Source organism: Passer montanus, unplaced genomic scaffold, assembly GCF_014805655.1.
Source record: "Passer montanus isolate IOZ18808 unplaced genomic scaffold, ASM1480565v1 scaffold236, whole genome shotgun sequence".
Taxonomy (NCBI): Eukaryota; Metazoa; Chordata; class Aves; order Passeriformes; family Passeridae; genus Passer; species Passer montanus.
This window is the reverse complement of record NW_024366993.1, coordinates 118,039-131,851: the sequence shown is the minus strand read 5'-3', so window position 1 is coordinate 131,851 and position 13,813 is coordinate 118,039. Positions and strand designations below refer to the sequence as shown.

Sequence of the window (13,813 nt, the reverse complement as noted above, 5' to 3'; positions counted from 1 at the left end):
CTTCCTAATAGCTAAGTCTGAAACCCTTATGTTACATGTTCTGCAAATTTACTCAGGGTAAAACAGTTTGCATTAAAATAAAGGCTGAAATAGGTTGCTGCTGCAAATTCTTTCACTCCTGAAACCAGTTATTCTAGGTCAGTCCTCTTGCTCTCTGAGAAACGTTGCACTTTGCTTTCTGAAGGCAGTGTTTGTTGAAACACCATCAACTTCATGCTGTAAAATTCTAGAATGATTTGGATAGGAAGGGACCTTAGAGCTCACCCAGTTCTACCCCCTGCCATGGGCAGGGATACCTTGCACTGGATCAGGTTGCTCCAAGCCCCATCCAACATGGCCTTGAACACTTCCAGGGATAGGGCATGGTAATGATGGGAACTTGTGCATTTTCAGTTTTGCACCATCCTAGTTCTTTCAGACAGACATTAAGATTTTTTTAAATTGGGTATTTTTTTAATGCAGAGATGTCTGGATTTCAGCATTTAGCATCCAGTGTTTTAGGTATGAAAATGGGGAGCTGAGAGAGCTGCTGGGATGCTGCCTCTGTTGCAATATGATGTGCTGCAGTGTGTGTAGATCTCAGGATTATTTAGATGGAACCATATTTTTGGTGGAAAGGAATGTCTGCATGTGCTGCAGTGTGTGTAGATCTCAGGATTATTTAGATGGAACCATATTTTTGGTGGAAATGTCTGTTTCTGCTCTGTGGCCTATGGTTCACAGTTGTGTCAGGAGATGTTGACGTTTACCTCTGAATTTCAACATCTTCTGCATGGTGACAGACTCTTGTTGGGGCAGGAAAGACTCTTTAGGCAGGGATTGTGGTACTCAGAATCCATCTCTATCTGTTGGAAAGCTGGCTGATCAGAGGTACAAGTTGGGGCTGCTTTATACACTAAAGTAAGTGCCTTTTTTCCCTGTAATCCATAATCTTTCTGACAGTGCTGATGGTGGCTTGACCTGCTTAAAATGTACTCTATCATGTAAAGCAACACTTCTAAGTATGCAACTTTTCTAGGAATTTGTGTGACTGTGCCTGATACGGAAAAGCTCAGTATCTGACATTTGTAACATGAGGAATTGCTGGTTTTCTGTTACTGTTTTGATACCTTCTGAGCAGAACAGATACTCTAGTCTTTTAAAAGAACAATCTTAGCTTATTCTTATTTTGTAACCTCCAGAAACTTGTTCACTCAAAACTGAGATTACTTTGATCTTTTAATGTATTACAGCACGGGTAAAGGATGAAGCTTTATCTCATATTGATGTAGTTCTCTTGCACATGACTGAGTGGGCTCTCAGGTCTGAAGCTGAAGAATGGCAGTGTTGTCAGTTGCACTTTTCAGTGTTTCTGTGCATAAAATTCAGACAGTTATGGATTGTAAAGTTCAAGAAAACACACTATGTATCTAGAACATAGATAAACTGATAGGTCTTTTATACCTTTTTAGGTAAGTGGTGTTATTGCCACCTTAAATTGTTTCTACCTACCTTAGACAAAACATGTAAAGACAGATTTAAAATACATTAAATGTAGGATCATTTATTCTACTAAAAATGCATGCTCTTACTCAAGATTTTTTTTCTTAATTTTTAAAGTAATATTCCTTTTTCTCAAGGATCACTCAGGTACCCTGAAGAACAGTCTTCTCCAGGTGGATCAGAACTGTGTTCGTAACTCTTACGATGTCTTCTCTTTGCTTAGGTAAGGTTTTTGATAATATTTTCTGTAGTGATTGTAACTTCTATAGTGTCTGTGTGGGAGGAATCTTTCCAAATATTAAAAAACCCCAAACATTCTGGTATGTAATGTGAGGGGAGATCCAGGTTGTGCCAATATACTCATGTAGTGAGGAGCTGGGCTGTGGTGTATGTGTGTTCAGTGGTGGTTGCTGGGCTTCTGATGAGGTGTAGATGCTTGAATGCTCAGAACTAGGACTGGCTGTGGAGCTGGACATGCCTTGTGGATATCAAAATCATGGAGCTTCTTTGTTGGAAAGTTTCTGTGGAAGGCCTCTACTCTGTTCTCAACAGCAATAAATTTTTTTAAAATACACAAGAACACAGTCAAGACCCAGTTACTCCAACGCAGATGTGGTCTAAGAAAGGTAGGGTGTATTTTTTGCTTTTGGGTGGCTAATTAAATGTCTGTAGTGGTAAAAAACATGAAGTGCTAGTATTAAGTTAAACAAGATGTCTTTTTTCAGATCTGCTTTAATTATAATAGTTCAAAAATACTAGTTATGAAAAATTATAATTGTGGTCCACCACAATCAGTAAGTTGGTTTTGAGGACTCTCTATTTAAATGGCAATTTACAAGACAGGTTAATAACTTTGTTTCTGCAGTAAAGGCAGTAGATGGGCTATGAAGGAAACCTTGAATAGGAAATGTTTAATATGCTTTCAAAAGTCTATGTAAACTTTTGACTTTTTAAATCAGTTGTACAAGTTAAATCCATTTGACAGTGTTGACAGTAGGTGTCAGTGTTGCCTGTCTGTAGAGGGAGGAACAGTCAGCATAGGTTGCCTATTGCATGTCCTTATTTAAGCTCTCTTAAAATTTCACTGTACTCTTCCTTGATTCTGTAAAGCATATTTAAACTGAAGGCTGCTTTCTAAATGTTTGCTTTCTGTGCTTTTAGTGGGAAACAGCCAGGGGGCATATTAGGAAGTTCTGATTACATTCTGGCACAGTCCACTAGAAGAGAACTTGTACTACCTAATGTTAACTCTTTGTTAGACAGAAAAAGGAAAGCATGTGTTGTGTACCCTGATTACTTCATTCATGAGGGTTTTTCACATTTTGTGTACACATCTATGTAGTATGAGGCATGTTCTGGAAAAAAGACTCACTGTGGTCATGAACTTGACTAGCTGGACCCCTGTCTAGCTCTGTGTAATTGATCTGTAATCCTTCTTCTGAACTTGCCTGATTGTTTTTCCTCAAGCTCATAAGAAATTAAGATGTCAACTGTGATAAAGTTCACCTTGTTGAGTGACCAGTGCCGTTTTGAACCCTGACTACTTGAGCTTTTCTCTGTTTTGGGGATGTGAAAGTCCAGGCTCAAGTCTCTCACAGTCCCTAGGCATGCTGTTGGGTTTAATTTCTATTAAGTTTTGTGTCTGAGCGGAGACATTCTCCTTTTTTTTTATTTTGTCCCAAAAGGAACAGTGTTTTCCAAGCCTCAGAACCCGGCCTGCTGCATATTGTATTTTAGTGGATTGTGCATACCGTATCAAGGGGTTTATACTGCATTTAGTTACAGCAGAAGTTAGAAGCTGTAATTTGTGACTCTTCCTGGGTGTCATACTTGTCTGATCTCATTGTAGTTAGGAAAGTTCATCAGGAACTAAGGCAGAGTCCTCTGTGTAGTTTAGAATCCTTTATATTGCCTCTCACATTAACTCTCCTTTTTTACAAGTGCATTTTCTATACTGCTGCTTAGCTTTGATATGAAGCTGAAAAGCCTGGTGATGGTGTTTGTTTTAAAATAATGTCTAGTCACTTTTTGTCCTTTTTCTCCTAAGCAATTTGGTTTGCCACCTCCTCCAGGAGTCCATGCTTGAATAACCAGCCCATGAACTCTTCCCAAAGATAGTTTGTATGAGCGTGTTCCTCTTTGAACAAAAGAGAGAGGTGGGCATAATTTGAGTTATGATTCATTAGACAGGATGTACTTAGGGAGTTGTCTTGGTTTGAAAAGACAGGTGTCTGCTAAGGAAGGCAGGAGCCTCCCTTGAAACAGAAAATGCAAACCTCCTCCCTCTGAATTATTAGAATTTTGAAATTAAGGGGGGCTCTCAGGCAAAGATATGGGAATAGGAATAACAGTTATTTATTAGGAAAAAATTAAAAATGAAAAGAAAAATATAAAAATAAAAATGCAGTAATACAAACCAACACTGACAGAGTCAGAATGTGACCTGACACCCTGTTGGTCAGGGTGTTGGTAGCAGTCCAATTGGAATTGTGGCTGCAGTCCTCCTGGAGTGGCAGATGTGAATCTGTTGGAGCAGGGATCCTGTAGAAGGGTGGAATTTTCCTCTGAAGGTCCAGTGATGGTATAGATGGGTCTGGTCTTCCTCTGGGAATCCAGTGGAAAAAAAAACCCGTTCCTCTGGAAAATCCAGTGGGAAAAGTCTGCCTGTGGTGTTCCAAATCTCAGATTATATCCGGTTAGGAATGCTTGGCTCCTCCTCCTGCGTGGAGCATCTCACAATTGGATGCTGTAATTTTATCAGTCATACAGTGCCATTCAATAGCCCATTAATAGAAGGTATTTCCCAGAGGGAGGATTGGTTTGTGAAAGAGATAAAGAAAACTGTTCCACCTGGTATTAACAGAAGAAACTGCCCCAGTCTAACAGATGGCAATAGAATCCACACCCCCAGCCACATCCTGCATTTGCACCTAAAACAGGAGGAAATTGGCTGCTGTCTTCCTTCTTCTGTCCATTGGCTGTTAAGAGAATACTGAGTGTCCATACCATAAAGATGTGCATCTGGTCACATAAATCCCATATTTTGATGAGCTTCTCATGATAATATATTTGTTTGTAATAAACTTCACAGGCTGCACATGTGGTTTCCTAATGTTTTCACAATAAATGTGGATATGAAGAACAGCTTGTACTGACTTTATATAAACTTTTACAAAAGGAAGCAAATCCTGGTGACAGTGGGATCTGAGTCCAAGTTGTGGTGGTACTGTGCTGCCAGATGTGGCAAAGCCACTGATAGCCAAAATGGAGAGAACTGGTTCTACCTCATCCCCTAACTCTTGGCTGCACAGTGAGAACTTCTGTGGTTGATCTGTGTTTCAAAACTGCTTTTGGGGGAAGAAGTGATGTAGTTTTTTTCCTCAGAAGTGAATAGTTAAAATTTATGGAGCTTGTAAATTGACCTTAATGAAAAGTGTATGCTTGGCTCAAATTATCTTGATTAATAAAATTAATTGGGAATGACAGAGTGTGTGAACAATAGAAATCTTTTTGTGCTGGATTAAAATAGCACTTATGTTCTGATGCTAAGTGGCTTTATAAGTTAGTTAAACAGGAGGAAAAAGTTAAATGATCAGCCAACTCCTCTTTACACAATGAATGTTTCAGGACCTCTGCAGCTCATGACCCTTCTTCTTGGTCCAGGGACAAGATCCTCAGGCAAACATGGTGCTGCTTGTAAGTTGTTTGTGCCATATGGAAGTGACAAATGTCCAGCCATTTGCTTTAAAAGGACTAACTAACAAAAATTCACCACATCAGCTGGAAAGCTCGGTTTCTGAGGTTTTTGTTCCTCATCATATTTCCCGAAAACAGATAATTTAAAGACTTTCTAAACAATATGTTGCTGGTAGTAATAGGTTATATAGTAACACCTTTCACACAGCACTTGGGCCAAATTCATCTGAGGTCATGTTCTGGACTTGTCTCAATAATCAAGTTCTGAGCACGTTTGCAGCACTAATGGGAATAGGTTTATATTTAGTATTCTCTTGGTTTTCTAGCCTTTCTTTTCCTAAAGCTTTGAGAAATAGACATTTAGTATTAATTAGTGTTGGGAAGATGAGAAAGGGCTTAAAATGCTATGTAATAAAATTTTACTTCAATTGCTCAATACAAAAATTAATACAGTGTATTCGGCAACAACTTTTTGTGTTGTTATGACACAGAGCAATTGGCTTGTGCCTCTGAGAATGTGAATGCCTGAAATCCACCCATATTCCTCCTGGATACAAAAAGTACTGTAAGAACTAATGAAAATCTGCCCCTTGGAAGTTTTGCTTCCAGTAGTTTTTATTACTCCATTCAGAACTGCCATCTCTATGGCTTAACTGTTCTTCAGCAGACGGCATGGTGTGTTTGTGGTGTTTGTCAGTTAGTGCAGATTGAAGACATTTTGCTTGTGTTTTTGCTTTAAAAAAATGTTCTTTTACAACAAAACAACAGAATCCGACATTGGCATCATCTGAGTGCTAGGCGGGGTAAAAAGACTAGCTCCAGGCAGCTGCTTAATATTATTAGTGTCAAATCTGGTAGCATTTGATTTGATTAATGCTTCTGGGTATTAATCTCTCATGGGCAGGGGTATGCTTCAAGTGACCGAGTTTGCTTTAGGGTTTGCCATCTGTAATAGAACTGTTCATTTAAAGAAGAATGCATCTCTTCATTGAAGAGATTATTTAAGAGTACAAATGTTGCTAGTGGTTGTGATCTGAAACTGAGATATTCATAAAATCACCTTCTAGTGACCATAGCTGAAACATGTTGACATGATATAAAATCGGCTTTTGTTTAGCTCTGCTTATTTTAGGGAAGATGCTTTTAAATAGCTATTTTGCTTTTGTTTAAAATCTTCCTTCTTTATTAACAGTTTTATTGAACAAACAGAACTTGATCTTTGAAACTAGAAATGAAGACAAAATTACATGTCTGGTGTATGTAGGCTGCTGTGGAGCCGAAAAACTTATTAGTAGCTCCTCAGTGTAGTTTCTCTGAGACTACAGTCACTGGAATTGCATATGCCAAATCTATATGAAATAGCTTTGTGCAGCTATTTTTAACACATGGAAATAACACTGAAACTGTTTTTCATAAGCTCTGAGTAGGGAATAGTAGAGCAGCATAAGGGCTTTGTGGGCTTAAGCTGCTCAGTGCTAAGGTGTATCTCAGGTACATTGACTTGTCTTCTGTAAATTGGTCCATCTTGAACAGTGTCATTGTCCTGTCTGACAGGAGCTCAGCCAGACTTTGCTATTGTATGGTTGATTTAAGTAGCAGTTCCAAACTTCAGACTTCCAGTTGTTTAGTGGGGTGAAAAGGAGGGAAAGCAGGCAGAAGACATGTTCTCATCACCAGCTGTCTGACTTGAGAGAGTTGCACAGCATCTGATAAATCCAGACATGAGCCATACAAAGCTGCACTGTCTTTTGAACTTCCCTGAAGTTCCTCTATTTCTATCTTCATCTCCATGAAAGAAGTGAACCCAGTGGAGCTAGGAAGTAGATGGGACTACATGGAAAAGAGTTGCTTTTTGCTACTCTATTCTTTGTGGCATGCTCTTAGCTGCGTAGAGGTAAGGACAGGCAGAAAAGATCAAGTTAAATTTTAGAAGATGCACTGATAAGTAAGTCTCCTGTTTCTAGCTTTTCTCTTTTACTCGGAGAAGGGTCTCAACTCAGCCGTGACCAAAACCTCTCTAAACGTTGCATGTTCACGGCGGTGGAACAGTCACCATCTTTTTGTAGCATGTGAATGGATCAGAAAATGATCACTAATAAATAACCTGATACTCTTGCAGTGCTTTGCTCTAGCTTTTTCTGAGAGTATCTTGGCAATCACATTGCAGACTTTTGGACTTCAACGTTGCTACTGCTGCTGCCGTCATCTTCTCCTAGTTGATGCAGAAATGCACCATTTTAAGTGTGAAGAGGTTATAGGATTCCTCTTACCTGCTCTTAAATCACCAAGTTCCTCTGCTAAAACGTCCTTTTGCTAGTGATCAGCATCAGGGGGATTTTGTCATGGCCAGGTTTGATGTTTCTAAACAGGAAAGATTTGCACCTGGAAGACTTGGCACTTTGTGCCCAATAGGCAGCCAAGACAAGGCAGGCATCCCCCCTTGGCTTTGGACAGACAAATTCAGGTGGCCTAAGGCCAAGACAAATAAATAGGAGCTGGAATCAGACCTCTAGAGTCCCTCTGTGTGCTTAATTAAGCAGTACTGAAATGGATGAACAGTTTAACAAGTGTCATCCTTCTTGGCCTGAAAACTTTGTGGGTTGGAATTGTGCTGTGATGGCTTCCTAAGAAGTAGCGATGGAGATGAAAGCTCAGAGCTGATTTATTTTTCTATTTTGAGAGGTTCTTTAGGCATTTTTATTAGTGGCATCAGACTTTGGGACAAGTCTCTTCCCAGGTATTTTACCTCTATGGTGCTGAGCTGTATGGGAACTGAGGCTATTCAGTCATTAGAACACTAAACTTACAAGCCTGCCTTTTGCCAAAATCTGTAGCAGAGAAGTAGCATGGGTCATAGCATGCTGAAACAGTCCATGAAGCATGAGAGCAGTATGTGTTTGTTAACTGCTGGATTAGTAGTCTACTGCTGCTCTGATCTTCAGTTTTCCTAATATGCCATATGCAATAAGCTACCCCTGCAGTGGGACATTTTTAGTTTTGATATATTGCTAGCTCTTGGTCAAATTTTGTTTCAAAGCACTTTTGAGAGGAATTACACAAAGCTGTGCAGGGCTTAAAAAGTAGCTTTATTCTGCCTCTTTATTTGTGAGAATGTGTAAAAGATGGTATTAATAAAGCAATACTGATAAGTCAGAACCCAGTCCTCCTCCTTTTTTTGGCTCTATGAAATGGATGAAAACCAGCATGCTGTAGAATTGTACAATAGTTTGGGTTCAGAGGGACCTTTAAAGATCATCCAGTTCCACCTGCCTGCCATGGCAGACCAGGTGCTGCAAGTCCCATCCAACCTGGCCTTGAACACTTCCAGGGAGGGGGCACCTGCTACCACCTTGAACAACCTGTGCCAGTGTTTCATCATCCTCATTGTAGAAAATGCCTTCCTTATCTTTAATCTAAATAGCAAAGTGTCACCAAAGGAGAATCTAAGTAATTTACCTGGATACCTGAAAAATTTTAAGGAGGATTTTGTGAACGTCAGGACTATTTATTTTTTTTACACCTTTGTTCTGGATATGGCCGTGAGAATGGTGCTGTTAGTTGCTTTCTCTCTCAGCCTGGGCAAAGATTTTGGTGAATGCAATCATGTCTCTAAAATCCTCAGAACTATCCAACCACACCAGGGAAAGTCAAGGCAAAATTTTGACGGAGAACAAATAAAACAGATTGAAGATCTTGTCGTGGGGAAAATGCTCTAATAAATTTGCTCATTAAAGCAGGGGAGGACAGGACAGGAAGTGCATGGATGTCCAAGAAGCTGCAGAGCACTCCTGAGAGCATTATGACCATCCCTGTTAGGTGGGAGTTTTCACTACTATAGCTGCAGAATTCTGCTTCCCCTTGGAAGAAGACACAGATTTCAATTTGCGGGTGGCTTCCCGGAGGCAAGTGCAGCAGTATACAGCTTTGAAACATCAGTCACCTGAACACTGGGTAGTGTTCCACCACCTTCCTCCATTGCACAAGCTTGTGCACAAGCTTGTGCTCTGCTGTCACAAGCACTTTATCAGTTGTGTGGCCTTGAGTGGAAGAACACAATCAAGTGGAGAGCACCTGGTCTCTTTTTGAGTGGAGCCTGGAACACATTCAGTCTGAATTTGTGCATCTTCCTTTTCAGTTGTTCAGTGAATCCCAGTCTTAGACTTGCTCACTGGCTCAGAGTGAGAATTGGAACTTCTATGAAGACTTGTTAGGAAATGCCTGTTGAATTCTACTAGTGTTACTGTCCACCTGGCTGGCGTTATCTTGACATGTTTATGCACTTTAAAAATTTGATTTGCATCTAATTTACCTTTTTTACTAAATACAGTGTCTTGAATATGATTCTGTGTGCCCTGGCAGCAAGGTTTCTGTAGTCACAAACTGGAAAACATCAAAAAGAAGCTTCCTTTGTAATTTGCCACATTTGTTTTTTGAATTAAAAAACATAACCATTTAACTGGATGGATCTGTGAACTGGAGTAAGAGAATTGGAGACATCTCACATTTTGTTGCTTAATTTCTAAAAAAACCTGAATTTCACTTTAAGGCTCTTTTCTTCCATTCATGCCCTGTGAGTGTTGAAGGTGATCTGTATCCTAGCTAGCTTCCTTAAATATTCCTCAAACTGGAGGCTGGAACCTGCCCATTTGAAAGACGTGTTTTTTCCTTTTCTTCTCTGTTTCCAAATAGTGCAGAGCATTCACTGTTGCAGTCCACAAATCCACATGGACTTGATTATTTTAAAGCTTAATTTGAGTTTTAAATGTGTAAGGCTTAAATGTAGACTCTCCAATGTAAACATAAGGCTTACATATAAGTGATTTAATTTGTAGGACTCAGAACTGTTTGAAAGAATGATGGAAAGTTATCTGTGCTGCATGAGCACTGTCTTGTGTGAGTGTGAGAAATGATACTCACTTTCAAAAACTTTAAAAGGTTTATTAAAGCCTTATCAAAAATACAACAGAAGACTGAATAGAAAAAACATTACAGCACCAGAGCAGAGGATCTCTCCCACCATGTGCTTGCCCACACAATGGAGGTTTTGCCTTTTAACCCTTTAGTCCCTCCCAAAGTTCTGTCCATCAACTCCTTCGCTGTCCAATGGTGGAGTTTACTTCCTTAAATCTGGATTGGAGGTCAGGTGCTGCCATAGTAACAAGCTGACCCACCCAACTGTCTGGAACCCAGGCCACCCCCTGATAATATCACAGAGGGAGATAAAACATAACTATAAATCTATAAAACTTCTCTTAACATATATACATAATATTTGTCTTTTAATCGTGAGAGTCAGCCATCGCCTTACATGAGTTTCTTACAGCATTGGCTCTTGTAGAGGTTTGATGTCACAAATTAGTAAGTCAGACTTGTGTTTTATTGTTTTCTTACTCCCTACTGTCTTTTCTTGCCCTACATCTGCTTTTGATAAATTGTAGGTATAGGTATCTTAAGAAATTGGAAAGGGAATATATGATTATAAATTAGGAATTTTTTCTTGTGGGAAAGCAGATGTAGCAAATGATGGTTTAAGAGATTATGAAAAAATCTCGCAGCTGGCTGGCACTCTACAGAATCTAAATTTGTGGACTGATAGAAAGTAGTGTGAAATCTAGTTTCTTAATTTAATAGGAAAATATTTAATTTTTTTTTCCTTTGATAATAGATTTGGGTACTTTACTTCCAGGATCCTACATGTCACTTATTGCTGGAAGTGTTCAATTTATTTTCTAAACCCCATGTAGTAATTCTCAGTTTAAATTTAGTCTTGCTGTAAACTAAGGTTGTTCTGGCAAATATGACCAGAGGCATTTATTTCTCTCGTGAGAAGGAGCTGTGGTATGTGACTACTATAATTGATTGAGGTATTTATGGCTTAAAGGTCTATACATGAAAAATCCAGATGTGTCCAATAGAAAATAGGCATTGGGAATGTATGATAGAACTGCAAAATCATGTATGAATTGTCTGATAAAGCTGAGAGTTTCATTAATGTAAATACAAGCATATGTTACCTTAATGTTGGGGGTTATGATTTTTTCCTTTTGTTTCTCTCACGGTATTTCGTCCCATCTGTTGCTAAGAGACAATAATGCCCAGTACTTAAAAGAGACAAAATATGTAGCCAGGGGGAGGAGTGCAGCTGGCTGGACTGTCCTAGCTGAGGGGCATTCTCATGGGAAGGGCAGAGACACTGCCAGATGACACCACAGAGACAAGTCCAGGCACGTCGGAGCTCCGGTGCTTGCGGGATGGAGCTTCCTCTCGCAGAGGCTCTTCTCCCCAGTTTTCCCTGTGTGGAGAAGCTTTAAGGCGATGGTGAAGGAAGGAGTTGGTTCTGATGGAGGGGTTTAATCCAGAGTTCTTATTCTGGGCCCTGAATCTAGTAACAGCTCCAACAGAAAGGGTGGGTGAAGGGCTGGGCTCGGCTCCTCTTGTGCTCTCGCTCTCAGCCTTGGAGAAGGGACAGCTGGTCTGAAGTTGCTGCCCAAAGGATTTGCCGCCACTGCGGAGCCTTTGTCCTCTCACTGCGCCTTCTGCCAAGGGTGAGCCTTTGCTCGTTAGAGCAGCCCTTTAACTGGGACCTTAGTAACACGTGATCTGACTGGAAAGGACCCTCATCACCTATTGGGATGCCTCAGGGGAAAACCCGGGAGCCTGAGCCCCTCCTCACTCCTGGAGGGCGTCTTCCTGGTTGCGCTGCAGCCCAGCCCCACTTGGTTCTGCCGCTGCCTCAGGCTTTATCACTACGCTCTGACTCAGCATCCCGAGTGCACCTGACACCTGTGGCTCCTGCTGAGGCTGTGGAGTTTTCATGTTACCGCGGGGTGAAGTGGCAGGGTGTGTGTGCCTGCCTCTGCCATCCGAGCTGCTGCTCCGAGGTTCCTATTTTTGCTGTGGGCTGTTTTTGCCATCCAGCCCGCCCGCGTTACCATGGGAGGGCAATGCAACTGACCTCGTGCCACAGCACCCCCTGCAGCCGTGGAGGAATCACTGCGCCTGCCCTGCCTGGCCGGGAGCTAGCAGCGCCCCTGCTGGCCGCGAGCAGAACTGCACCGGGGGGAACGCGCTCAACGGCCAGGAGAAGGGGGTTTTTACTGTTGGGCTTCTTTTTGTTCTTGCTGCCATTGTTGTTTGCTTGTCTTGTTGTACAAGTAACTACTAGTAAAGCCCTGTTATTCCTTTTCCCATATCTTTGCCTGAAAGCCCCTTAATTTCCAGGTTATAATAATTTGGAGTGAAGGTGGTAATTTTTCCAGTTCAAGGGAAGTTCCGCCTTCCTTGACAGATCCCTGTCTTTCAAAGCAAGACACTTAATAGGCATAACTCTCACTACACTCCAGCTTTCAGTTTTTTAGAGATTGCAATAAGAAATGAACTTGTATACTAACTAGTAAATCACTGGACTATTCCATGACCAAGAGAGACTAGGATACTGCAGCATATTGAAAAGGAAAGTACTCCAGCTGAACATTCAAACTTACTGCAGGCTTAAAGAAAGAGAATGTGTTGTTACAGCACATTCTGAAGTTGTAAAGTCAAGTTATGTTGGGCCACAGCACTGTTCAGTCCTGGGAAGTAAGGAAAACTGATTGATCTTGCAAACAAGACAAGAACATTTTGTCAAAGAAATCCTCTAATGAGGATGAAGTCTAAAATATGCTAACCATTTTTTCCTCCTGTCCCCATCCAACCCAGTAACCAAACTGGATTGATTGGTGGAACACTAGAATGGTTTCAAATCTTATAGCCAAGGTAGAAAGTGGGTTTTGGGCTTTTTTTGGGGGGGGAGGGAAGGGGGCAGTAGTTGTTGGGGAAAGCAATTAGATGTAAGACTTGAAAAGCCTTGAGAAAATAACCCAAATAGCCTGTATTTCAGGAACTTGGGATCTAGAAAGCATAGAGGAGAGATATTGAAATTTTATGTGCTGGTCCTTTGTAGACCAAGTAGGGATGCAGCTTGTGTTAGTCTTAACTTACAATACATGGATTGCAGTTTTAATATATCCAACTGTTTTCTAAACTGTCAAAGGAAGGGAAAGTGTTTTGGGTCTTCTTAATCTCCCCCATCTCAGAAAGCTGGTGCTACAGGAATGGAAGTAGAACAGCAGCCTTGTGGAGTTCCACTTTCAATCAGTCAGGATGCTCAAGACTTTAAATGTCTGCTTTGCTTTCCGGTTCTTTCCCAGGCATCAGCATGGAACTGGCCTGATGTTGGACAATTGCAGAGCAGCTCTCAGGGCCCCAAGCAACAGCAGTAAATCTGTCAGTCATCACGTTCCAGTTGCTCTGCTTCTGGCTGACAGTGGCTGGGAGCTGCTGCACACACTGAGTGACAACACTGTTGGCTAAACTATCCCTTCAAAAAGGCTGGAGTTTCTGCTGTAAGTGGCTTGGCTTTCCCAAGTGCTGGAGGAAATTTGGTAGCAGGCCAGTGGCCTCTTCAAGTCCTCAATTAGCTTTTAAAGCACTATGGAAGTGCTATTTTTAATAAAGTACTTTAAAAAATGAAGTTTTGGGCAATGTAGGAAGAATCCCACGTTGGCTGATGGCATGTAGGTGATGTAATCAGTTGGCTTACTGTTGACTGTTATTAAACCAAGCAGGATTGTACTCAAAGGACAGCTTGTGCTGA

At 41.0% G+C, this 13,813-nt stretch overlaps 1 protein-coding gene across 4 annotated transcripts in view; it reads left to right on the top strand.

The window, feature by feature from the left end:
- Positions 1–13,813, top strand: part of UVRAG (UV radiation resistance associated) — an 85,749-nt gene that overhangs the window by 21,235 nt on the left and 50,701 nt on the right. For all 4 annotated transcript variants that reach the window (XM_039710868.1, XM_039710870.1, XM_039710869.1 and 1 more), the window contains one exon: positions 1,620–1,705. In XM_039710868.1, coding sequence (XP_039566802.1) covers positions 1,620–1,705 — 86 coding nt within the window. The remainder of the gene's footprint in view (positions 1–1,619; positions 1,706–13,813) is intronic.